Source organism: Telopea speciosissima, chromosome 3 (assembly GCF_018873765.1).
Source record: "Telopea speciosissima isolate NSW1024214 ecotype Mountain lineage chromosome 3, Tspe_v1, whole genome shotgun sequence".
NCBI lineage: Eukaryota > Viridiplantae > Streptophyta > Magnoliopsida > Proteales > Proteaceae > Telopea > Telopea speciosissima.
The window spans coordinates 29038014-29065433 of record NC_057918.1 but is presented as its reverse complement, the minus strand read 5'-3'; the positions used below and the strand labels follow the sequence as shown (position 1 = coordinate 29065433).

General features: G+C 43.6%; 1 protein-coding gene across 1 annotated transcript in view; it reads left to right on the top strand.

Moving 5' to 3' along the window:
• The window catches only part of LOC122656978 (midasin), a 184398-nt gene that overhangs the window by 126171 nt on the left and 30807 nt on the right, over positions 1–27420 (top strand). Inside the window, exons 39-45 of the mRNA XM_043851700.1 lie at positions 2638–2773; positions 2883–2968; positions 4202–4275; positions 4602–4743; positions 4830–4919; positions 5265–5385; positions 5544–5698. Coding sequence (XP_043707635.1) covers positions 2638–2773; positions 2883–2968; positions 4202–4275; positions 4602–4743; positions 4830–4919; positions 5265–5385; positions 5544–5698 — 804 coding nt within the window. The remainder of the gene's footprint in view (positions 1–2637; positions 2774–2882; positions 2969–4201; positions 4276–4601; positions 4744–4829; positions 4920–5264; positions 5386–5543; positions 5699–27420) is intronic.

Genomic DNA, 27420 nt, shown 5'->3' with positions numbered 1-27420 from the left:
TCGAACCAGCAGCCCCCTTTTAGATCCTGTTGCTTGGCCTCTAGTAGGATCCTTCTCCTATCTAGAGCTACATTAGGAGGTGAGCCAAAGGACAGTGTCGCCTTGGCCACGGGGGTCAGGGGGGATTGGGGGGGAGGGAGGTCCATGATTATTGTTTGTGGTTCCTATATAACTTATAAGTTATAACAAGTACCTGAGCTACGAGATCCCATCCCCAAGTTCTTTGTCTAATGAACTTGATAGGACTGGGCAGTTGGACCTTTCAGACCATTGACTGTGCAGATTTGCTCTCTGCCCTTCAACCACTGGGTCATCGTATAGCTGGAAAATGTTGCAAAGTCCAAGAGTCATCCCAATCAGGCATCTGAACCATGTTCACTCGTCCAAATCAGAAGGGTATGGACAACTCGTTACCCAGATGCACCGAGTGATATGCTGCAGATTAGGGGAACTAAATGAGACAATGGGTAGGCTGAAAACTACCTCGCGAGAAGTAATGATAAGAGATCTTGATGCCTTTCGATTAACTACTAATATGTCCTTGAGTTGAATGGCGATACAGGTTTATTTAGCCAACCCTATTAGTTGGGGTAATCTCTGTTGAGAGTTAGATTTTAGTAATTGAATTTCAGAACCATGCAGTCTGACGAGTGTACTGAAGGTTGATTTGATTATTGCTCCATTTCGAAGTTAAACTTTGAGGTGTTGTCAATCACTGTATGGAAAAACTTCAGCGTATGAATTTGACTAGTAGTTTGGCCGTTCTAGATTTCCTTGCACTAGTGTATTTATGTTCCACTGTTTGTGTTTGGTAAACAAAACTTTTTATTTCTTATCTTTGTTTTGTACCTTTTCGCTTTAAATCTTTGTTGTGTCTATCCATATGGATTTCAGATATCCATGACATAAGGGTTCTTTGATCTCTGCCTTGATTCTGCTTGGCTAGGTGACTTGAAATTTGACTCGGTTGAAACCGACTGAGATCTATGAGTTGTCTTTGTGTCGTGACTGGCTGAAATGAAGCCTATGGTTGAAACCCAGTGTTGAAACCTTGAAACAAGATGATGCAAATCCTAGCCTCCTCGAATTGAAGAAGCCACCCTAAACCTAGGGTTTTAGTCGGAGCCTTAGTTTAGTTTAGTTTATTTCTATACTTAGTTTTTATTTTGTGTTTTTAATTGAACCGGTTTAAATTGATTGCGTCCAATTGGTTCAATTAGTCTAATTTAAGTGAAGTGATCCTATTGGCTAAGAGGTTCTTATATCCAATTGGCTACTAGGGAATCTTCTTTTATTTTAAGTGAAGTGATCCTATTGGCTAAGAGTTCTTATATCCTATTGGCCACTAGGGAATTTTCTTTATTTTAAGTAGTTTAAGTTGTTTTAAGTCATTAGGACTCTATTTTGAGTCTATTTCAGTTTCCTAGTCAGTTTAAGTTAGCTAATAGGTTAAGGATTGGGTTAGGCCATTCCTTTTTAGTGTCTAAGTCTAATTTTGAGTCTTTTGTATAAGGTTCTAAGGGGGCCATGTATTGAACACGAATTTTGATGAATACATGGCCCCCTTAGAAGCTGGTACCATTGAAGATTCGTGTTCTTCTTCTTCTTCATTCAAGCTTCTTCAAAGCTGCTACCATTGAAGATTTAATCTTTCAAGTAAGTAGTTTATTAATTCAGCATTCAACCTTCTTCTTCTAATCCTCTAACCTAAGCTCCATCTACTCCTATTATCACCCCTTCCATTAATCCATAGATCCATTAGAACCCTAAAACCCTAAATCCAATTCTGCCCTAAATTGCAGAATTTCGTAACTCATCCAAACCCTAACTTCTTTATACCAAAATAACCCCTTAGACCTGCCCATTAATACCCTATAAACCTCTTTCCTAAAATCTGCCCCTAAACCCTAGATCTTACAAACAGTCCATTTTCATAAGGCCTCTAACCCGAAACCCTAGATTTCCAACTTCATCCAAATTGATCCAAACCTACACCATTAGACTTCTAAAAACCTGCACATCATTACCAAATAAAACCCTAGCTCGAAACCCTAACCCTAACCCTAACTTCTGCCCTAGTTAGCCTAAGCTGCCCACTTGGCCAGCCTTGTTAGGTGAACCCATTACCCTGGTTCCTAGTGGGATTACTCCTACCTAGGACTACATTACAAGATCCGGCTTGTCTCGGTTAACCAGGGCCGAAACCGAGGTCTCGACCCTTGAATTTGACACATGGTGTAAACTATGGTTCTGCATAGGGTGTCAATTGTGGGAAGTAGCTTTCCAATCAGTTATACTTCTCTTAATGCGGGAGATTTTTACTATTACATTGCTACTGTTTGCATTGTAGATGAAGCGATGATGTTATGATGGAATATTATGCATGTCTTCTTTACATTCCAATCATAGTTGTCACGGCGTCTAGGCGACCAAAGGCGTTTGAGAGGGTCCAAAGTAAAGGTGACATCAACAAGTCGACCAAGGTGCCTGGACGCCTTGACAACTATGATTCCAATGTCTATGCACCAGATGTGGCATTGGGTGTAGATTTCTTTTCTTCTTCATTCTTTGTATTCCTTTTCTCTGCATTCATAGTTAACCTGGCACTCTGATGTATGCTCCTCTTTTCTGTGACAGGGTTTGTCTCATGCTTCGAAGCTTCTCGAATTTGCGTTGAACTTTTCATTGAGTTACTCTTCAAGACCTCCTACAGATTTTTTACCACATCAGCGGATTCTATGGACATTGGATGCTTGGACTTCTGTAGAATCAGGTCAGAATTCATTTGGATTTATCCTCCCCCCCCCCCCCCCCCTTTTTAAAGTATATGAAATAAGAAGGTTTTATTGTCAATTTATGGTTTTTCTTTCTCTTTATGACAGTGAGTACAAAAATTGGGAGTTTTGTTTTGGAGACGTGGTTTAGATGGCATTCATCCTTGTGGATCCATTCCCATCAACCAGCTAAGGTATGGTCTAAGGATCAAACCCGTATTATTACAATGGGTTCATGGTAATGTAAGACCAGATTAAGGTTAACTTAGTCCCAAATAACCCACAAATAAGTCAGTCAGTCAACTAACAATAAGTTCCAACAGCAGGGTAGAAACCAGGGCCAAAATAAGATTTAGGGCACAAACTAGAACTCAAAATTTATAGCCAAGTATAGGACTGCAATGTCCATCGGGTGTTGATCTTGAGAAGCTTAATTAAGTCCCTGAATCTGGGCAGAATCGTATGGCTAGAAACACAAGCACAGCAGGTCTTCAAAATTAGAAAGTAAAGATGAGTGTGTAGAAACCAAACTCTGGTTGAGTGGTGCTTGTAGTGAGGAGAAGCACTGCTGAAATCTTAATTAACCCAGCCAGCAGTAGGGGCTGGAACTTGGATCAGGTGGAGCGCTTGGTGTGAGTGTCGTTTCCTCCAAAACCCAACAGATTCTGATGGTGGAATATGGAGATATGCAAGCGTGAAGTTTGCTGGAGAAGCAGAGCAGGAACAACACAGCCGTAAGGTGTTCTGGATCTTCCTTTGGTGTAAAGCCGCAGCAACAGATGTGGACTTTATTGTGGTTCAATTCAGGCCTTCAAGGTGTCCTTAATCAACACATTATAGCAGTCACAAGATAGGCAGGGCAGTGTTGATCGAGTAGGGAAAGGAGAAGAAGAAAGGGGAAGAAGATAAAAGGGTTTTACTCCCATAATCGAATGCAAGAATGCCTCAAAACTTCGTTCGTTAATTCCTTCTCAAAGAATTACAACAGCTGCTTTTATATAAGTCTCAGACCAACTTACAAAATTAGAAACTTCAAAAAAAAGTAACTTGACAAGCATAGCAACTAATGAAAATTCAAAATTTAATGAAAATTGAAACTACTAAAGGCTACAGCCTTGGACAACTAAACTAGGAACTAACAAAATTAGAAACTACTTGGGAAGAAAATTAGAAACTAACAGACTTAATAACTAGGTACTAGGATGACTGGTCAAAGATCAGATTTCCTGTCTAAATCGTGGGCAGCAAGGTGGATATTCTAGAGGACCAGCTGGCTGGCTCAAGCTGGTCCAGTTCTGGTCCACTTGAAGGTGGCTCGATAGTCCTTTGTTCTTCTTCTTTTTCTGGCCAATTTGGGAATCTGCATCACATGGTTATTTGGACTTGCTTTTGTTGTTGGTTTTAGTTCTTACAAGAATATTTTGCAGATTGATGGTTATTACGTTGCACTACCTTATATGCTTTTCCAGCCTACAGTAACAGCTACACTTGGTCAGATCCTGTATGTTCTTCTCTTCTTCTTCTCCTCCCCCCACCCCTTCCAATTTTCTTATGGAGTTGTCCTCCTCGCATTTTATTGCTGTATTTCTGGTTGATTCTTAGGCATTTCTTAATTATTTGTTTGTTTATTACTGGTTTATATCCAAACAATAAAAATAAGAACTGTATATACTCAATCCTTACTGATTCCTTACATATTACTTGAATTCCAGTTAATTAGTTATCCAATTCAGATGGAAATTTTCCACATGATTTCTTCAGGCTGATTCTCAGCTACCTGCCCCCTCTCTTCCTTACCCTCTCGCTCTTTTCCTTCCTCCGTTACAGGTGCAGTACATTTTCCGTCAGGGACTACCCTGTGCATTGTCTGAAGCTTAGAGTAGCTTCAGGAAATCTTTGGCAAAGTTCTCCACCAGAGAGAGAGATATCTAGCATTCTTTGGTCCACTGCTCTGTCTCTTTTCCAACAGGTAGCAGCTTTGTAAGTCGGAGATCAACTGATGAATACTTCAATGATATCACTCTAAAATTTTTTTGCTTCTTGCTTTACTTGTAGATTATATTTGCCCACCGGAAATCTTTTGAGGGAGATAAATTTTCACAGATCAAGTCTATTCTTTGTTCCATTCGAGCGAACACAATTACGGTAATCTGTTTCCTCTGTTCTGCATTTGGAAAGGACATAAAATTTTTTAGTTCATTTCTCAAGGATAGGAGCTTTTGTATGCACTTGTTTTCTTTCTTGTCTGCATTTTATTTATTTATTGTTACATGAGGTTGTTACCTCATGGTGTTCCAGGCTGAAAACAGCAGTTTTATCATTTCTAGGAGTTTCTTTTTCCTTTATTAAATGGAGCAGATAGAGCATGTCATACATTGGTTGAAAAATTGCTTAATCTCATGTAAAAAATGTTGAATCTTGTTCTGTTATAGCTGTAAATCTTAATAATACAGTTTTCACTTTTCTTATTATTTCATGGTGTGGTGACAGGAAGATAATCTCCAGACTCTATGCTTGCTTATTGCATCATCAAGCCACAGTAGATTGACATCCTTAAAGGATTCATTTGTTGATCCACTTCTTAGAGAGTTATGCCAGAATTCATCTCATGGTAAGGCTTTGAAATGCTTGTTGTACTGTTTGTACATAAGCATTCATGGGGGAATCTGTGATGTTCAATTAGTTCTGTATATAGGATAGCATTGTTTTACATCTTGATTCTTCCATATGGTTTCAAATATGTTCTATTTTCATTTTTCTCTTTCCTAGGTTTCCTTTACAATCTTGGTTGCGCATGGTTTCACCTTGGGGGATTGCGTTTTCATCTTTTGCTGAACTCTGATGATATCGATCCAGCCATTAAGTATTCTTTGAAGCTTTCTCAAGTAGTAGAAAAGATTGCTTTACTTGAATGTGAAATTGAGGTAGATCTTCATAATCCGTCCATAATTGTTTTTCATGATACATTACATGCTCATATGTTGTAACAAATAACCTTGTACATGTGGAATTGAGATTATCTATGCACATCTTACATGACAAATCTCACTTGGTCATACCCAAGCTTCCATCATTTTCATGTCAGAAACATGCTTATAACTTTTTTTGGCACCTGGAATAGTTTATCTTATTAATAAATTAAGGACATCTACTGCAAATATAAAAAGTAGAAGAGCTAAATTACACCGAATTTGATAATGAGTTTATCTCTTGTAGTTTTATTTTGAATAATATTTCTATGCTGTTATATTCTAGGTACATTGTTCTTATTTTGGACACTTAATTGAAGTAAATTAATCAATATGCGTGTATTACAATATGTAAAATAAACTTCATGATGCTTCATGTCATACCAGTGTTCGACCACAGTTGCATAGTAGATTTGTGTCAATGTAGTCTGTTTGGCAACTGCTTGTTCATTTATGCATTGCCTTCTGAGCAAGGTTTGAAGAAACCAAATCATCTTGTGAAACTGCGATATTTTGATCGAAACAAGTTTCAAGTGCTTGTTTCGAGGCCCAAATGGCCAAATTAGGTCCCGAAACTTCACTTCTGGGAAATCCTTTTTTTTTTTGTGGGTGAATAAAAATTTCATTACCAAAAGAGAGGAGAAAGAAAAATACAGAGGGCCCCAAAGGGGGAAACCAACCAGCCTAAACAGAAGCCGGAGGAACCAAGGAAACATTAGAGAGACCTCAGGGATGAACAATGGTCCTATTCGTCGGGGTGTCAATACAAGAAGAGGGGGGGATAGAAGATAACTTTGCTTTAATTTCAAAGGAAATGGAATCCCAAATCTTCTGGAAAGGCCGAGAGTTGGTGATGCAGCTCCAAGAAGGAAGAAGAAGAAGAAGAAGCCCTGAACTTAGGGCTTGAGTAGGGAGCCGTAGGTTAGGAGTTATATTTTCATACTTAGTTTATTTTTATGTTTTTTAGATTGAACCGGCTTAGAATTGGTTGCATCCAATTGGTTCAATGGGTCCAATGGGTCTAATTTAAGTGAAGAGCTCCTATTGGTTAATAGGTCCTTATATCCTATTGGCTAATGGGGAATCTTCTTTTAAATTAGTTCTTTTTAAGTTAGATTCTATTATTTTAAGTTAGTAGGGGTAGTTAGGACATTTTCTTATTTTAAATTAGTAGTTTGAATGTAATTAGACCCTTCCACGATTTTAAGTGAGAAAGAATTTGATTTGTACTAGGATTTGGCCATAGGCCTTTTTATAAATAAAGAATTTCGTGGGAGGCTCCCCGACAACAGATTTGAATTTAAAAAAGAGATTTTCATGGCTGCTTGCTGCTCCTTGCTCTCCAAGAGTGTGTACATCCTTGTGGGCTTATCAAGGTGGAAGGGTGGGTGGAATCCTGCGACTCCTTATGCCGTGATGGCTGGGAGGATCCCTATTTTGAAGGTGGTTTCATCCTTCAACAATCCAAGCTGCTGCCGGAGGAATCCAGTGTAAGTTTGGGTTTTAATTTTCTGTTTTATCCTTTCTTTCCTTCCCCAATCGATCCCCTTTCTTTTCTGTCCTATTTCTCATAAACCCTAGACTGCTACATTCTGCCCAGATCTGAATCTCAGTTCTGTCCAGATCTATTTACCTATCAGAAGTCATCCAAATTCTGACCATAGCCTCCCCTCAACACCATCCCTACTCGACCCAAGTTGCTGCCCCTTCCCATCACTCCAACCCTAATTTCTGTAAAAAGTTCCATTAGCCATTAAACCCTAAAATTACAGATCTCCCACTTCTGACCATCAAAACAGGCCCATATTAGGGTCGAACCTCCCTCCCCCAGTACCCTAAACTCGATCCCAAGCCTAGCCCTAAACCCCCATTAAAAACCCTAGCTTTGACTATTTTCCTTAGTTTTAAAACCCTAACCCTAATTTCTGCAGGAAATTAAAACTGATTCAAATTCAGATATTTTTATACCATAATGACCCTCTAAACCTGCAAGATTAAAACCCTATAAACCCCATTCCCAAATTCCCATCCTAAACCCTAATTTTGCCCTAAAACAGCCCCTAATCAGCCCTAAACAGCAGGCTTGACCAAAGCTTGATTCCAATTGGCTCCTAGTAGGATTATCACCTATTCTAGGACTACATTAGTTGGAGGTCCATTTTCTCAAATTGCGCTCCATCCAAATATGATTGAGAGTAGCACAGAACGCCAGCTTCCCAACCAAGTCACAAGCAGAGGAGCCCGCAAAAGTCATATCAATCCAAATCCATTCTCTAGAGAAGGGAAGGATACTTCTACGAGAAGGCCAGCATTTGAGGAGACCACCCTTCCAAATGGGAGCAGCAGTAGGGCACTCAAAGAAAAGGTGGTTCAAGTCTTCATCATTGTTCCAGCAGAGGCAGCAAGCACGAGAGACTAAGATCTGGCGGCTGCGAAGAAAGGCTTGAGTGGGGAGGCAGTTGTTGAAGACTCTCCAGGCTGTGAAGCAGTGCCTAGGAATGTGATGTTTGAACCAAAGGAGCCTACGCCAAGGAACCAAAGGGCCTTTCAGACGAACAAAATTCCAAGCAGCCTTGGAAGAGAAGGAGCAAGAGTTGTTCGAAGACCAAGTAACACAGTCACCTCTTGAAGCAGCCCTTCTAGAGACAGAGTGGAGCTCATTCCAGATAGCAATGAGGAAATGGCCAGCTGGGGGGGGAGCCCAACCATTGTGACCAAGAATGTCAGCAACCAAAGAAAGCCTATGTAAGCCGGAAGAGTATATGGTTCTAGGGGTAATCTGGTGCAGAAAAATTCCCCTAGGATGCCAGTTGTCAAGCCATAGGTAAGTAGATCGACCATCGCCAATGTTGGAGCGAATGACTTGAAGGACCAAGGGACGGTTGGCAAGAATCTTCCTCCAGACCCAAGAGGCATCAGATAAAGAGGAGGCAGTCCAAATGGAGTCATGGCGGAGAAGACCCGAATAAATCCAATCCACCCAAATGCTCTTTTTTTTCGAGGCAATCTTCCAGAGAAGCTTAATGATACCGGCTGAGTTGACATCTTTGATTCTCCTAATGCCTAACCCTCCTTCCTTCTTGGGAAGGCAAACAGCAGCCCAACTCAAAGGATGAAGAAATCTCGAGGTATCAGTGCCCTTCCAGAGGAAGGAAGCCATAAGAGCTTCAAGAGCCTTGATAGTAGCTTGGGGAAGCCAATAAATACCCGACCAGTAGATATAAGAAGCTTCCAGAATGATCTAATGAGAACCAACCTGCCAGCATAAGAAAGAAGCTTGCTTTTCCAGAGCTGAAGTCTCTTTCGGATCAGATCCAACATGGGAGTGCAGTGATGAGCAGACAATCTAGCCGGGATCAAGGGAATCCCCAAGTATTTGACAGGAAGCTGGCCTTCAAGGAACCCTAAAGCGGCAAGGAAGGCAACTTTGTCAAAATCAGAAACTCCTGCAAAGAAGATGAGGGACTTGGAGGGGTTGATGCGAAGGCCCAAGAACTCTTTGAAATGCTGGAGACAAAGCAAGATAGCTTCCAAAGAGGCAATTGAAGCCTTGGAGAATATCATCAAGTCATCGGCGAATGCCAAGTGAGTGAGCTTGAGGGCTTTACACTTGGGCATAGGAGAGATGAGCTGCTGGTTAGTGCAAAGCTGGATCTATCTGGAGAGGACTTCCATGGCAATAGTGAACAAGTAAGGGGATAGATGGCAGCCTTGCCGAATCCCCACTGAGGCTCCAAAGTACCCTGCCGGACTGCCATTGACCAAAACTGAGAACTTTGGGGAAGAGATGCAAGAGCTAATCCAGTGCACAAAGGGTAAAGGAAACCCCATCTGAGTCATCACTTAAGCAATGTAGTCCCACCTAATAGAATCAAAAGCTTTGTGGATGTCAATCTTCAGAAGCAGCGAGGGGGAGTGATTCTTCCTATCAAAGCCTCTGACAATATCATTGCACAAAAGGATATTATCAGAGATGTTCCTGCCTGGAATGAAAGCAGTGTGGTTATCACTAACCAGAGGGTCTACAACACTCTTGAGCCTTCGAGCAAGGATTTTAGCTATGAACTTGTACAGCAGATTGCAAAGGGCAATGGGCCTAAAATCATTCATAGCAATGGCTCCTTCCTTTTTGGGGATGAGACAGAGGAAGGTGTGGTTGATCCCATTGACTTAATTGGGATTGAGGAAGAAGCTCTCAATGGCAGCAATAAGATCAGCTTTGATGATGTCCCAAGCAGCTAAAAAGAATCCCATACTAAAGCCGTTCGGGCCCGGAGCTCCATTGACTTTGAGAGAGTGAATAGCTTTCACTATTTCTTCTTCTTTGGGGATAGCACTTAAGGAATCCAGAAATTCAGGAGCAATGAACTTGTTAAGCAGATGGCTAGGGACTGGAACATGATCTTCTTGGGACCCAAAGAAAATTCCTTTGAAGTGCTGAACAGCCAAGTCCTTAATATCCTTCACTGTGTTAGCAATAGAGCCATCCTGCCGAGAGAGCTGAACAATTGAGTTAGCGTTGACTCTAGCTTTCACAGATCGATGGAAATAAGCTGAATTAGAATCCCCCAACTCCAACCACTTGATTCTAGATTTTTGCTTGAGAAAGCTTTCTTCCCTAGCTAGCAAGGAGGAGAGCTGATTTGAGACCTCTTTTTCATCAACAGTAAGGGAGTCATTTAGCAAATCAGACTGCAACCTAGCTTGAATGGAGGCAAGCCTTTGTTTACACACTTGAACTTGAAGGGTAATATTGCCAAATATGTTGAGGTTCCAGTCCTTGAGAGCAGCCTTGACATTTTTGAGCCTCTTGGAGAAGGCAATGAGAGGAGTGGAGAAGGCAAAAACAGGCTTTTGCCAAGCCTCAAGCACAACTGGAAGAAAGGTTGGATGAGAGGACCACATGTCAAAGTATTTGAAGGGTTTGGGGCCAAAAGAAGTGAAAGATTGGATTGCAAGAGAAATGGGGGAGTGATCTGAGATATCAGGATTTTCAAAAGAGGCATGAGAAGAAGGGAAGGAGGTGAGCCACTCTTCATTGACAAGAACTCTGTCTAATTTGCAGGCAATGCGACTATTCCTGGATCTCTTGTTGCTCCAGGTAAGGGGGAAACCAGTCCATCTGAGGTCATTAGCAGCTATGTCCTCAATGCAATCATTAAAATCATTCATTACTTCCAAGTCACAGGGATCACCCCCCTGCTTTTCATGACTGTACCTGATAATATTGAAGTCTCCTCCTAACCCCCAAGGATGAGACCCAATCTGGCTAGCAAGGGATCTGAGATCAGCCCAGAGAAAGTCCTTTGAGTAGGACAATTATCAGCATAAACCACCGAGAAGAAAAAAAAGAAATGTCAAGAGTCCGAGAATTTAGTGTGAAGGAATTGAGAGGAAGAAGCAGAGAGAGAGATGGAAATTCTGGAGGGGTCCCACAGGAGCCAGATACGACCATTGGCATGGTGAGAGTAGTTGGAAAGAAGAGACCAACCAGTGGCAATGGAGGCTAAAATTTTGGAGGAGTTGGGCTCTTTAATATGAGTTTCCAGGAGGCAACAAAAACTAAAGCGAGAGGTTCTAATTCGAGAGCGAACGGCGGCCTGCTTCGCCAGAGAGTTCAGCCCACGGGTGTTCCAGATGGTGCCGTAAATCATTGGGGCAGAGGCTGGAGAGGCAACAAAGGCTCTAGGAGCTTGGTTAGCACAGGTCGCGACCTGGTTTCACTATGGTGGCGCCGGCGATAAGAGCTGACGGAAGTAGCAGCAGGAGTGTGAGGCGGAGGGAGAAGCTGACGAGAAATTTGCAAGGCAAGGGAATTAAGAGTAGCGGGTGAAGAAGATGATGGGTTCGATGGGTATGGGCCAGGTCCCAACAAAGAGTTAAGGCCCGACTTAGTGGAAGTGGAAGCTAAAATGCTGCAACCCGACCCAGAGGAGTACGTGGGTAAAGAGTCATTTGGTGGACGGTTAAGAGAACCCGGCCCAGGAGGAAAAGAAGGCAAGGTAAGGCCCAAGTGGGCACCCGAAGGACGGAGGTCAACCGGAAGGGGGCCCACAGAAGACACGTTAGTAGTGGTTGGTGTCTCTTGGTTCGATAAATCAGGAGAAAGCAGAGAGGCTTCGTCATTCACAGGCAGAGTCGAAGCGCAAAAGCCATGGATCAAGGGTTCATCAGGGTGTCTCAGAGACGCAACCGACGACTTCGAAGCAAGAGCGACAGAGTTACCAAGGCCAAAGCCAAGAATGGAAGTCTCGACAGAAGGATTAACCGCCATCCGCGATCTGCTCCGCGGTAGAACCTCAAATTGGGGCTTTTCGGGGCACGAGAGATGCTCATGGTCTTCAGACGATGCCAAAAGGATAAATCGATTATGTCCATCTGACCAGGGCTGCTGCAACGACTGAGACTTGTCCTTGGAGTTTACCGGTAATTTCTTCTTTCTCCTCCTCTGATTCTGGTGCTGGAGTCTGGAACGAGAACGGCCTCGAGAGATGGAGCGAGCCACAGTGGAGTTTGGATTTTGTAAATCAGCTCCACCGTTAGGCACAATGGCAGGTCTATCCAGGGCAGTCGCAGAAGAAAGAGAAGGACCTTCACCCGTCGACAGATTAGAGATGCAACAGGGGCCAGGGTCATCAGCAACCAAGGGCTTGTCGAGGGGAGCACAGTGCTGAGAGTCATGACCGAAGGTTTTGCAAACCAGGCAGTGAGGGGGTAACCATTCGTAATGCACCTCTTGATCGAAGGAGTAGCCTTCTCCTTCGTTGACAGTGATGACAGCAGGAAGAGACTCCTCCACTGAAACTTCAACGCAGATTCTCGCAAAGGCCAACCTGTCCTTCCGGCGAGTGCGAACATCAGAAAATATAGGTCTTCCCAAGGCAGAGCCAATAAAACTGAGACCATCGGTGCACCAGAAGTGAAGAGGCAATCCTAGCAGAGAAATCCAAAGAGGAATGGAAGAGAGGTCCAGGCGCCTGAGCTGAAGTTGGCGGGTCCATTGACGTAGGAAGATAGGCCTCTTCCCCACCAGCCAAGGTCCCCCTTCAAGGGCACGAGTCTTGTCAAGGGATGAGGAGAATTTGAAAATGAAGAAACCATTGTCAAGCAGGAAGGTATCCAGAGAACCTTGAGGACGCCATTGCTTAGAGAGGGAGAGCTTGACGATAGGGAAGGGAGGATGAGGGCCCAAAAAGTTACCCACTAAGCAATCCTCCCAAAGCTTGGCTTCTGTCGAGAGCAGGTCAGGCGGGCAAAAAACCACCTTCGAAGAGCCAACTGAAGAAGGTGGAACAAAGTGGAGAGGCAGCCCATCAGAGCGAGGAGAGGAGCCAGTAGCGAGGATGGAACTCCAAGAGGGAGGCTGGGACACTGAGGGGTGAGGAGTAGAAGCTGGAGCAGGGGAGGGGGAAGCCATTTGAGGAGCAGGAGAGGAAGGGAGAAGTCAGCAGGCCTGCCGGAGATTCCGGCAGGAAGGGGGGGAGCCGGTAGAAACTAAGTAGCTCATAGTGATCCCAATGTTGATCCTTGCTTTGATACCATGTTGAGAACAGGGGAGTTTGGGATTTTTTTTTTTTTGGGGGGGGAAATCCTATTTTAGGCCATCTAAAAATAGTGAAACCCTTATATTGTAGAAAAACACACTCAAAATGGTAGTTCGGCTTCGGACCGTAGGTTGGTAGTGTATGGTGTATGTGAGGTTCTAAATCTAGGGTTTCGACAATTCGACCTGATTTCCACCAGGCTGAAACCGAGATATGGTCAAAACCTGGAAGTTTTTCCCAGCCAACTCAAGATTGTGGTTTCAAGGCCCAGAAATGGTTTTTTAGGTCTAAGTTTTTTTGTACAGCCTAGTTTTTACATTCTAAACACAATGCATGAACTATTTTCACAACAAAAAAAAAAAACACTCAGAATGGTACTTGTGGTTACTAACCCAAGTTTACTAGTGTACGCTGAAGGATACACTCATGGTACTTGGGACAAAAATACTATTACCTTTGGTAGAAGTCGGTTGATAGACGTTGTAGATGCACCAAACGAAGGAAATATGCAAAGAAATCCACACTTGAAGGCCAAACTCCCACTCCTGTGTCGAAACCTGCGACTTCTCCATTCTCTCTATCAAAACTTGTGAGATCTCACAAGTTTCAATCGAAACATGTGATATGTATACTCTGGTTTGGTTTGGTTTGGTTTGGTTTGGTTCAACTGGTTTCGACCAGTTTTGACTGAACCAGTCGAAACCAACCGAAACCTAGAACTTTTCAAACTCCCACTAAGTTTTTTTTTTTTTTGTGCATAAGTATATATTACCAAACCCCAGGAGGAGGCAGGAGGAAAAGGGAAAAAAGGGCGGGGGAATGTACAAGGGAAGAGAAGGGGGGGGAGAGAAGAAAGTCAAGTCCTCCTTAAACTAGAAGGGGACTGCAGCAAATTACTATCCAGACCCCAGGTAACAACAATGTGCCTGTTCCTTGGGGTATCCATGAAGGAACGGTGAGGGATAATGCTGATCTTAGGAAACTTCGAAGGAGATGTCTTTCCAAATCAAGTGGAAAGATCTGGATTTGGAAGTCCATCTCCTTAGATTCCTCTCCATCCAAATATGATGGACAGCCGAGCCGAAAACAAGTTTGCCAATACTGTCACAGATGGTGCTGCCTTTAAAAGCGTTGGTCAACCAGATGCATTCCCGGTCAAATGGAAGGTGTCTCCTGCTTCGGTACCAAATGGAAGAAAGGGATTTTTTCCATATGGTAGAAGAGAAGGGGCAAGCGAAGAAGAGATGGGCAGTGTCCTCAAAACCGTTCCAGCAAAAGGTGCAAGAGGGATGGACGGGGATGTGACGGTGCAGGAGAAAGGCTTGGGTAGGAAGGCAAAGGTGGAGTGACCTCCAGGCTGTAAGGCTATGGTGAGGGATGGAGCCTTTGAACCAGACTAGGTTGTGCCAGGGGACGGGGCGGAAGGGTTACAGACATGGTTCCAAGCTGATCTAGTGGTAAAGCGACCAGAGGGGGAGGGAAGCCAAATTGCCTTGTCCCTATTGGCATGAGAGGGTAGGTTAATGGGGGGGGGGGGGAGGGTAGGCCAAATTTGGGATAGGATAGGGGGAAGGGGAGAGGGAGGGGACCAGGAACCAGACGAAATGATGATGGCCAGAGGGGCAGATTTGGGGATGCCAGAAGTGTAGACAGCTCTAGGGCCAAAGACATTGTAAAGGATGCCTAAGGGATGCCAGGGGTCAAGCCAGAGAGAGGTAAAGCCATTAACAATGGCGGAGGAGATGGCTGCAAGGGCAAGAGGCCGGAGAAGGAGGATCTTGCGCCAAACCCAAGACGCGTCCGGGCGGAGAGGAGCAGTCCAAATGGAGTCATTCTTAAGAAGATGGGAGTAGACCCAATTGACCCAGATGGAATTGTGCTTAGAAGAGATTTTCCAGATGAGCTTGAGGATTCCGGCAATGTTGGAGTCCTAAATGCGGCGGATGCCAAGGCCACCTTCAGCTTTGGGAAGACAGACGGATTTCCAGGTAATTGGATGCAGGAATTTAGAGGTTTCTTTCCCTTTCCAGAGGAAAGCGCAGAAAAGGCTCTCAATAGCTTTGATGGTGGCTTTAGGGATGGCGAAGATGCCACACTAGTAAATGTAGGAAGATTGGAGGACTGATCTGATACATTCAATCCTACCCGCATAGGATGCCCCCTTGGTTCTTCGAAGAGAAGGCTCCACGACTTGAAGATCGTATTCCCACTGTTTTAACGTCAATAGACTTGCCAGGGAAGTGTTGAAGCTGCTGCCCGCATGTTGCTTCCTCCTCCTCGTCACAAGGTTCATGGACGAGTTTCTTCACACAAGCATAGTACTTGGACTCCCACTCATGATGTCAACAAGCTCAGCCCCAAGTTGCCAAAGTGTTGCATGGATTGCACCCATTCATCAGAGATGAATGTTTCTAAGTCAGGGAGAGTTGATGCAGATCCTTGCCTCCTTGAATTGAAGAAGCCACCCTAAACCTAGGGTTTTAGTAGGAGCCTTAGTTTAGTTTATTTTAATCCTATACTTAGTTTTTATTTTGTGTTTTTAATTGATATGGTTTAAATTGGTTGCATCCAATTGGTTCAATTGGTCTAATTTAAGTAAAGTGATCCCATTAGCTAATAGGTTCTTATATCCTATTGGCTAGTAGGGAATCTTCTTTTATTTCAAGTAGTTTAAGTTGTTTTAAGGCATTAGGACTCTATTTTGAGTCTATTTCAGTTTCCTAGTCAGTTTAAGGTAGCTAATAGGTTAAGGATTGGGTTAGGCCATTCCTTTTTAGTGTCTAAGTCTAATTTTGAGTCTTTTATATAAGGTTCTAAAGGGGCCAAGTATTGAATACGAATTTGATCAATGAAAAAGCTTTTGTTTGCTGCCATAGCTGCTGCTCTGCTCTATTGAGTGAACCTTGTGAGTAATATCAAGGCTACCTTGTGGGTAATATTGAGGTGAAGGGATTGATGGACTCCGATCGACTCCTTGCATCATGTAGATTGGGAGGTCCTTCTTCTTATTCAATCAAGCTTCTTCAAGCTACTGCTGCTGCTGTTGCCTTTGAAGGAGATCAAACTAGTAAGTAGTTTTAATTTCCTGCATATATCCTTCCCCTCTTCATCCTCTAACCTAATCCACACCCCCCTCCATCCGTTAAACCCTAACTTCTATTAAACCTGCAACTCAATTCTGTCCAGAATTGCAGAATTTCGTAAATCATCCAAACCCTAACTTCTTTATACCAAAATAACCCCCTAGACCTGCCCATTAATACCGTATAAACCCCTTTCCCAAAATCTACCCCTAAACCCTAGATCCTGAAAACACTCCATTTTTACAAGGCCTCTAACCCGAAACCCTAGATTTCCAACTTCATCCAAATCAAACCAAACTTACATTAATAGACTCCTAAAATCTGCACATCATTACCAAATAAAACCCTGGCTCAAAACTCTAACCCTAACCCTAATTCTGCCCTAATTAGCCTAAACTGTCCCAATCGGCCAGCCTTGTTTGGTGATCCTATGACCCTGGTTCCTAATGGGTCTACTCCTACCTAGGACTATATTACTGAGCCGGTTGGGAAGGATTTTAGCAATGAACTTGTAGAGGAGATTACAAAGGGAGATGGGTCTGAAGTCGGACATGGAAGAAGCTCCAGAGGATTTGGGGATGAGACAGAGGAAGGTATGGTTGATATTTTGGATCTGCTGAGGGTTAAAGAAGAAGCTCTTAATGGCACTGATAAGCTCGATACCGATGATGTCCCAGCAAGTGGTGAAAAACCCCATGTTGAACCCATTGGGGCCAGGAGCTTTACTAGCCTTGTGTGAGCGCACAGCGGAGGTGATTTCAGAGTCGGAGGGGATGGAGCTGAGGGAGTTGAGGAGGTGGGGGGGGAGCAATTTGTTGATAAGGTCTTGAGGGACGGGGGTATGGGAGGAGGGGGCAAAAGATACTAGTGTAGTAGCTCACAGGTTCGGCTTTGATGGCATCCACAGAGGAGAGGACAGTGCCATCAGAGGAAGTAAGAGAGAGGATGGAGTTGGAGTTGGAGTGAGCTTTGAGAGAGCGGTGGAAGAAGGCGGTGTTTGAGTCGCCGAGCTCAAGCCATTTGATTCTAGATTTTTGCTCAAGGAAGCTTTCCTTAAGGGAGAGAGATGAGGAAAGGTCAGAAGCAGCGAGGATCTCCTCCTCAGCAAAGGAGGAGTTGAGGGTGTCAGCTTGAAGACGGAGCTGGATGGAGGAGAGGGTGTCCCGACAAGAGTAGACACGAGAAGAAATGTTGCCGAAAGTGGAGGAATTCTAGACTTTGAGAGCCACCTTGACATTCTTGAGCTTTTTGGAGAAGGCAACCAGAGGGGAGGAGAAGGAATGAATTGGGATGTTCCAAGCCACTTGGACAATTGGCAAAAAACCAGAGTGGGAGGACCGCATGTCAAAGTACTTGAAGGGTTTTGGGCCAAAAGAAAGGTAAGGAAGGACAAAAACAGGTATGGGGAAATGGTCGGAGAGGCCAAGAAGGTCAAAGAAGGCATAAGAGGAAGGAAGGGAGTAAAGCCAAGGATCATTTACAAGGACTCTGTCTAACTTGCAGGCATCTCTGTCAGAGCCAGAGCGCTTGTTGTGCCAAGAGAGATCAGCACCCAACCATCTGAGGTCATTTAGCCCAAAGTCCTCCAGACAGGAGTTAAAGGTTGCAACTGCTTGGTGGTCGATAGGAGAACCACCAAATTTTTCATGACAAAAGCAAACGACATTGAAGTCACCTCCAATGCCCTAAGGGGAGGAACCAACAGAAGAAAAGATGGAGCGGATATTCTCTTAGAGAGGGATCCTATCGGAGTGGCGGTTGGGGGCATAGACCATGGTGAAGAAGAAGAGATGGTTATGGTGGTGGTCAGAAATGCTGAGATGGAGAAATTGGGAGGATGAGGAGGTGGCCGAGATATGGAATTTTGTGGGATCCCACAGAACCCAGATGCGGCCAAGGGGGTAATGGTCATAAGTGGAAAGGAAGGACCAAGAGGGGGCCAGAGAGTGAGCAATGCGGGACTAGTTGTGCTCAAGCACTTTGGTTTCAAGGAGACAGCAAAGGTAGGATTTGGAGGTCTTTAGGCGAACACGGATTTCAGCTTGTTTTGCCGGAGCATTAAGCCTATGGACGTTCCAGATGATCCAAGGGATCATGGGAGGGGTGGTGGAGGGGGCAGCCAACCAGTGAATGGACTAACTCTGGGCCCCGGTGGAACACTACAGGGCCGGAGACGGTATTCACGAAGGGGGGAAGCAAACCAGGGGTGAGGAGGGAGAGGGATGACTCAGGGGCAAGTTGGGACCAGTTGAACCGGTAAGGGGGGCTGGGACTGATTCGGTTGGGTTAAAGGGGAGAGGTGGGGATAAAAGGGTTGGGGAGGTGGGTAATTGGGTCTGGTCAGCAGGAAATATTTTTAAGTGGAATGGGATAAGGGGGGCCACGTGGAAAGGTCAACTGGGTATTTTGGGGAGCAGGGTCTAACGTTGGGGGTAGGTAAGAGCTTGAAGTGGGGGGGGTTTAAAAGTGTAGCAGCAGGGGACTTCGAGGCTGTAATAGTAAAAGGGGAAAGGGAGCGAGGCAGGGGCGAAAGGTATTGCGCAGGAAGGTTTGCAGAGGGCGGTTGCAGCTCTTCGTGTAGGATCTCCCTGAGCTCCTGAAGAACCGGAGAGACAGCGACATCGCAGACGGCCTCAGGATCGAGGTCCATAAGCGTAGCAAACCTGTTGTGGCCAGCGTCAGGTGAGCATCGTGGTAGGTGAGCCTTGGGAATCTCGCCAGGTGCTGGAGTCTTGTCTGGTTCCCGGCGACTCCTCCGGTGGCGGTTCCTATGTTTTTTCTGGCCACGAGAAGTGTCTCCAGTAGCAGCATTGGTAGGAACAGCGATGGAATCGATCGAGTTGGAAGCAGCGATAGAACCAACAGCGACTGTAGCAGCGATGGAGTCCATTGAGATGCCTTCAGAAGCAGCAATAGAAGCACCAGCAGGGGAGCCAAGCAGGGAGGTCCCATGGTCAGTAGAATTAGCAGTAGGCACTGTAGCCGTGGTCGTAGCAAGCACATGAACCGAAGACAGAGCATGTCTGTGATCTTCTGCGAAGGTCTCGACCTCAACCTGAGCCTCAGGAGCAAGCAGGGGAGTCGAGTGACTCTTGGAAGAAGGAGAACCTGATACACAGTTCTTGGAGGTGTGACCGAAGAGCTTGCAGACAGAGCAGTGGTGGGGCAGGCCTTCATAGAGAACACGCTGAGCAAATGAGTATCCATCTTCTTCCTGGATGATGACGAAGTCCGGTGGAGGGTCTTCAGCACAGAGTTCAACGCATATGCGAGCGAAGGAGAGTCGATCCATTCTCTTGGTGCGCTCGTCGAAGAAGAGGGGGTTGCCTATGGTCGATCCGACGATGCTAAGCCCAGGTAGGTTAATCCAAACTGGAATGAGCTTGAGGTCAATCCTGTTGAGTGAAGAACGATGGTCCCACTGCCGGAGATAGATCTGCTTCTTCCCAATCTGCCAGGGCCCACCTTCCAGCGCACAAGCCTTATCGGAATCATCGGAGAATCTGAAGATGAACAGCCCACTTGATAGCAAGTAAATGTAGACTGCGCCAGCAGCTCTCCATTGTTTCAGAAGGGAGGACTTGACAACATGGTAAGGAGGTCTGCTACCCAAGAAATACCCCACAAGGCAGCATTGCCATTTTGCGATTTTATCGTCAAGCAATCCTTTGGGGCAGAACCCAATCTTGGAATCATCAAGGGAGGTAGGGGGGACGAAATGAAGAGGATGTCCAGAAGGTTTAGCAGAGGTGCTGCCAGAGAAAAGGGAGGACCAGGGTTGTTCAACAGGGTTAGATTGGTCTACAACAAGGGTGGATGGGTCAAGGTGGGAAGCAGAGGGATAGGGAGAGGGAGGGTCTGGATGAGAAGCAGAGGTGCAGGCAGCGGTTGGGGCTGCCGGTGAAGGGGAGAGCATTTCAGAAAAAGTTCATGCCCTGTTACTCTCAAAGACAATTTAGCTTTGATTTGTTTGACAATGTATCGGAAATAACTGGGACATCATTAACTACAACCAACCAAAATGTAATGTTGCCATAAAAGAAAACAGAAAAACGTAGCTGCAGGTACCTCTGAAGATGTGCTTAAATCGCCACTCGTAACCATGAAGATCCTTTGCCCTTCTTTCTTGACTTAAGTCTTGACTAAGTCTTGATTTTCTTGTCTTAACTTGTCTTGGCTTGTCTTGGCTTGTCTTGACTTGACTTGACTTGACTTTGCAAATCCTTGGCTTGTCTTAACTTGTCTTGGCTTTGAGCTTCTTGTTTAGCCTTTTTTCTTGTCTTCTTGATTTGACTTGTTTAAGCACTATAAGCATTCTTGAAGACATTCGTTTAGATCAATTCATTTGTTTGTTGTCATCAAAACATCATTAGAGGTTTAGATAGGTGGGATTGCATTTTCCCAACATGCTTGTACCCAAATTTCGACATAGCCTTTAGGAATCACCCAAACCAGGCTTGTGGGGATTGTTTTAGGCCATAGAAGGATTTCTTTAGTCTGCACACTTCCCTGCTGTAGAGGTAGTTTCAAACCCAGGAGGTATGTCCATGTAGACTAGGAAGAAGATCCCCATTCAAGAACGCATTCTTGACATCCAACTATTGGAGATTCAATTCGCAACACAGGATAGTAAGGCACCAACATAATTCATTTTGGCAGCAGGGGTGAACATGTCCTGGTAGTCGATGTCATATTTCTAAGTGAATCCTTTAGCAACCAACCTTGCTTTATACCATTCAACGGTTCCATCAGCTTTATGTTTTACTGTGTATAGCTACTTGTACTCTACTAACTTCTTCCCATGAGGACGTAGAACAAATTCCCACATGCCGTTTTTCTTAAGAGCTTGCTTAAATATAGGGTGTTAGGTACATGCTCTTACTCCTTTTCGAATAGAAATAGGAACACCAAGGTCAGGTGGTGTAGAGGAGTTATCTGTGTGAGGAGAGGGAGTTGGCTGAGGCGGATCAAGATCAGGAGGTGCTGTTGAACATGGTAGGTTGTCGATCACGGGCTCTTTTCCTTGTCGCTTTTTTTGCCTGGAATATGTGATGGGATCCTTTGCCTGAGTAACACCTTAGCATTGGTATCACCTAAAGGTTCAACAGATCTCTCCCGCTCAATGTGTACAGTGTCAATAACAGGTCCTGAAGGAACCTCAGATAGTATGTCGAGACGCTCTCCCTCAAGAGGTGACTGATAGTGAGGCTCAATTTTGTTAGAATAAGTAGTTCTACCCGATAGGGTATTTTTGTCCTTTTTATGTCCTTTTTTATGTTTGTTCTCCCTTAGCCGATTCTTATTTGGGTATTCCTAATCTGAATCGGCAAGGGTAGCTTTCCTAGTTCTAGTATGATTATTGTAAATCTTTGAATATAAATAAAGGGGCTTGGTGATCCATATTGATCACTCAAGCATTCAGTTCTAAGGCTGTTTACATGGTATCAGAGCCAACTCTGATCTAGAAGAGCAGCTTTCTCGTTCTTTTAGGTTTTCTGTTCTCCACCCTTCTCGGTTTCTTGTTTTCTTCTTCTCCACCACTCTTGGTGTCTCTCTCTCATTCAGGGCAGCAACTATGAGGTGATCTAATGAAGATTTAGCTGCTTCCCTCAATGTCACCTCATTGAAGATCAAATACTCTTGGTGTGATCAGAATCTGCTGCAGGTTTCCTCCAACCTTGGGGATCGAACTGCTACTTCAACTCAAGCTTGATTTCTGTTTTTTTGGAGATTGATTCCTGCCATTATTGGTCTACACTCTTCCCTGATTGAAGTCTGCAGCTTTGAATCTACACAAATTCAGATGTAACCCTGCGATTTCTCTCATTCAAGTTTTTTTTTCCTAAATTTTCATAAATTTAGAGCTTTTTATTGGCTCATCAGAAGGAGCTAATTTTTGGAGGACATCTTCCCTACCACTGGAGGGATACTCGGCCTTAGGTTCAGCCTATTCTGATGGCTGAAAATTCTGCAATCTCAAAACCCAGGATTCTACTAGATTCTAACATCTGCCCTGCTGGGGTTTTTTATTTATTCATCAGAAGTTGCTGATTTTTTGATGACTTATTACATACTACCTGATGAGAATTCAATCCAAGTTTGAACCTATTTTGACGGTTCAATTTGTGGGAATTTCAAAACCTCTGTCTTCTACACTCTCGACATCATGTCTAATCTTACTTCAGCTGACTCAGATGGATCTGCTCATCCAGAGTACCTTCCTTTTGCTTCTCCCACTAAACTAGATGGGACTAATTACTTAATGTGGTCAAGGTCTACTTACCTTACTATTGCTGGCCGTGGTACACAGGACATCTTACTGGCAGCCTTCCCAAACCTGTTGAAGAAGGACCTGCCCTGGCATGATGGTTATCTAATGACTCTATGGTAATGTCATATCTTATACATTCTATGCATTCTTCCATTGCTCTTGGTTATCTTCTCCTTGACACTGGTGCCCAGATATGGAAGGCCTCAAAGGATACCTATTCCTAAGTTGGGAATGATGCTCAGGTATATGAATTAAGGAAAAAATTCATAAAACTAAATAGAATGAGTTGACTGTTTCTCAATACTATGCTGAACTTCGCAAGTACTGGTAAGAACTTGATCATTACTCTGATTATCAGCCCATTATTACCAATGACATTGCTGCATACAGGAAGCGTGTTGATAAAATTAGGGTTTATGATTTTTTGGCTGGCCTTAATGTGGAATACGACCCAATTAGGGTTCAGATTCTCAGCAAGGATCCTTTACCTAAACTGGAACAGTCCTATGCATTGGTTCATATTGTAGATCGACGACGTGCAGCTATGCTTATTACTACACCTCCAGATCGATCAGCTTTACACACTGAGACTGGTTCTACTCCTATTGCTGAAACTTCTAAATCTGAAAAGGCAGCGGTCAAATGTGATCATTGTGGTAAGTTGTGGCACACTAAGGCCACCTATTGGAAGACACATATAAAACCAACCAACTTTGAAGCTAAGCGTGCTGCTTGGAAATCGAAAAACAAAGCTAATCATACTAAAGCTGTTACTACTATTCCTCCTACTGACACTGGGCTATCCAAGGATGAACTTCAGGCTTTCCGTCGTACGTTACAGGCTACCGCTACTTCTACTACATCGACTACTGCCAGTTCTTCCAACCCTTCAGGTTACTCAGGTATTTCTTTTGCTGGTCATTGTGTATCAGTGGTGTCTTCTCCTTGGATCATAGACTCCGGTGCCACTGATCATATGATTGGATCCTCCAAACTATTTTATCGTTATTCTCCTAGATTTGGTAAAGATAAAGTCTGAGTGGCTGATAGTTCTCTCTCTTCTGTCTCTAGGAAAGGATCTATCAGTTGTTCTCCTCTAACTTCATCCTCTGTTTTACATATCCCTAAATTTACCATAATCTTTTATCCATCAATAGTCTTACCCGTGATTTAAATTGCAAAGTAACTTTTTTCCCTTCACACTATATTTTTCAGGATCTGGCAATGGGGCCGACAATTGGATGTGGTAAGATGCATGGTGGATTGTACCTGCTTGATAATGGGAGTCCTACTTCATCACCACCACCACTTCCTTCTCCTATTCATCAAAGCTCAATAGTATCTTCTGAACTTCAACAATGGCATAAAAGACTTGGTCATCCCCGTTTAGGAACTTTATCTTTTTTATTTCCAGCATTAGTTAAATAGTGTAATAAGGACGAATTTTTTTGTGAGGCCTATGTTTTGGCCAAACAACATCATTCCACTTACTCTATTTCTAATAAAAGTAGTTCTCCTTTTAATCTTGTTCATTCTGATGTTTGGGGACCTAGCCAAAAACCTTCCCTTAAAGGCCGTCGTTGGTTTCTTTCTTTTATTGATTGTTATTCTAGGAGTACGTGGGTTTATTTAGTGCATAACAAAAGTGTTGTCTTCTCCTGTTTTCAAAATTTTCATTGGATGGTTTAGACCCAATACAATGTCACTCTCAAGATATTGAGAAGTAACAATGGCAAAGAATAAACGGATGGCCAGTTCCAATAATATCTTGTTGCCCATGACATCCTCCATCAAACCAGTTGTGTCAATACCCCAGACCAAAATGGTATGGCTGAAAGAAAAAAAGGAGGTGGCTCAGGCATTATGTTTGCCCATTCTGTTTCTTCCCAATATTAAGGAGAAGATGTCCTTACTACAACTTATCTCATTAACAGACTGCGTACCCGAGTCCTTGACTCACAAATCCCTGCTACTTTATTTACCAGGCTCTTCCTCCTTTGTCGTTCCACCTAAAATTTTTGGTTGTGTTGTTATACTAGGGATACCCGATCCCCAGGCAAACTTGAACCCTGTGGCGTCCGTTGTATTTTCTTGGGATATTCTCCATCCCAAAAAGGGTTATAAATGTTACCATCCACCCACCTGTCGTACCTTTGTGAGTATGGATGTTATCTTTCATGAAGCTCTCTCCTATTATCCATCTACACCTCTTCAAGGGGAGAATTTCAGTGAAGATGTGTTGGTTGAGCTTCCTATATAGAACCAGCCAAATATGTCTCATGTACAGAACCAGCCGAATGTCTCCTATACAGAACCAGCGGAATATTGACCCTACCCCTCTTAACCCTTTTGCTGCTCCCCTCCCTCCTACTGTAGACAGAGAGGATTTTCCCCAGGGGGAGAACTTAGATGTTGCTGAAAATTTTATTGCTGAAAATCTCATTTAGGGGGAGTTGACCCAATCCAACAAACCATTAGGGAATTCAGAAGAAAATTAATGACTCTAATCTCAAACCTACCACAGGGGACATTCCAAAAACTAGCAGCTCATCCTGGAACCGAATCATTCTGTTGGTAAGATCTCTTCTCCTTCTTCTCCTTACTTACCTATTGCTCATCGCAAAGGTATTCGGGCTTGTACTCAGCATCCTATTTCTCATATAGTCTCTTATGATTCCCTTTCTCCATCCTTTTGTACGTTTGTCTCCGCTCTTTCTTCTCTCTATATTCCTCAAAATTGGTAGGAAGCTTTTACAGATGGAAAGTGGAAGGCAACAATGATGGAAGAAATGAAAGCCTTGCAAAAAAAATAATATATGGGAGCTTGTGGTTCTTCCTCCAGGAAAGAAACAAGTTGGATGTAAGTGAGTGTTTGTGGTGAAACAGAAGGTAGATGGCACTATGGATCGATACAAAGCACGATTGGTGGCAAAGGGATTTACTCAGACTTATGGGATCGACTATCAGGAGACCTTTGTACCAGTTGCAAAGCTCAGCACCGTCAAAGTACTACTATCTTGTGCAGTAAATCTGGGATGGAAATTGCAGTAGTTAGATGTGAAGAATGCCTTCCTCCATGGAGAGCTTGAAGAGGAAATGCATATGGCTATTCCACCGGGTTTCTCATGTGATAAAATCAGCGGCAAAGTGTGTAAATTGAAACGTGCTTTATACGAGCTGAAGCAGTCACCCCGTGCATGGTTTGGACGGTTTCACAAGGCTATGGTTTCTGTGGGTTATAAGCTGAGTAATGCTGATCATACCCTGTTTATAAAAAGGAATGGTAAAAAAATAACCGTTCTCATAGTCTATGTGGATGACATTGTGGTCACTGGGAATGATAATAATGAGATCAGCAAGTTGAAGACTTAAAAGATCCGGGAAACCTAAAGTACTTTCTAGGGATAGAAGTTGCTCGATCCTCTAAGGGTGTTGTTCTTTCTCAAAGGAAGTACATCCTAGATTTGTTGACTGAGACTGGAATGCTAGGGTGTCATCCTTCTGATACACCTATGGAAGCTACTACGTGGCTTAAAGAAAAGGAAGGTGAACCTGTTGACAAAGGTCCTTAACAGAGATTGGTTGGCCAGCTTATTTATCTATCTCATACACAACCAGATATAACCGTCGCTGTGAGTATGGTAAGTCAGTTCATGCATGATCCTCATTCTTCTCACATGGATGTTGTTCTTCGAATTCTCCGGTACTAAAGTCTGTCCCAGGAAAAGGAATCCTTCTGTCTCCGAATGGCCATCTTCGTGTTGAAGCATATACTAATGCTGATTGGACTGGATCCTATGATAGGAAGTCCATCTCTGGCTATTGTTCGTTTGTTGGTGGAAACCTTGTTACATGGCGTAGTAGAAAGCAGAGCATAGTGGCAAGGTCTAGTGCTGAAGCAGAATTTCATACTATGGCACAGGGTATTTGTGAGTTGCTATAGCTCAAAGGCTTATTGCAAGATCTTGGTGCTCCTGTCCGTCTTCCCATGATGTTGTATTGTGACAACAAGGCTGCCATTAGCATTGCTCACAATCTTGTTCAACATAATCGTTCCAAGCATGTGGAGATTGATAGGCACTTTATCAAAGAGAAGTTGGAAGAAGGGTTGGTCTGTGTTCCTTTTGTGTAGTCGACTGACCAACTAGTTGATGTGTTCACTAAAGGATTAAGTGGAAAAGTTTTTCATCCTATTCTTGTCAAGTTGGGCATGTTTGATATTTATGCTCCAACTTGAGGGGGAGTGTTAGAATAAGTAGTTCTACCCGATAGGGGTATTTTTGCCTTTTTCTATGTTTGTTCTCCCTTAGCCGATTCTTATTTGGGTATTCCTAATCTGAATCGGCTAGGGTAGCTTTCCTAGTTTTAGTATGATTATTGTAACTCTTTGAATATAAATAAAGGGGTTTGGTGATCCATATTGATCACTCAAGCATTCAGTTATAAGGTTGTTTACAAGTTTCATGGAAGGTTATATTCATGGTAACATAAAGACAACAGGAAGGAGGGTGATAACATTTATAGCCTTTCTAAGAGCTTGAGTACCCAAGGAATATGCATTTGAAGGCCCTGGGATCAAGCAACTGTGAGAACAGCATCAACGCAATAGTATTGTGAACCTTCATGGTAAGAAAGAGGGAATGAGTCACATCAAGAAGATGACAGTTCTTCTATTAAGGAATACCATTTTGTTCCGGAGTGCGAACACATGAGGTTTGATAAAGAATGCCTAGTTCATCGAGATAGTGGTGAAATAAATTATCCACATACTTGGTGCCA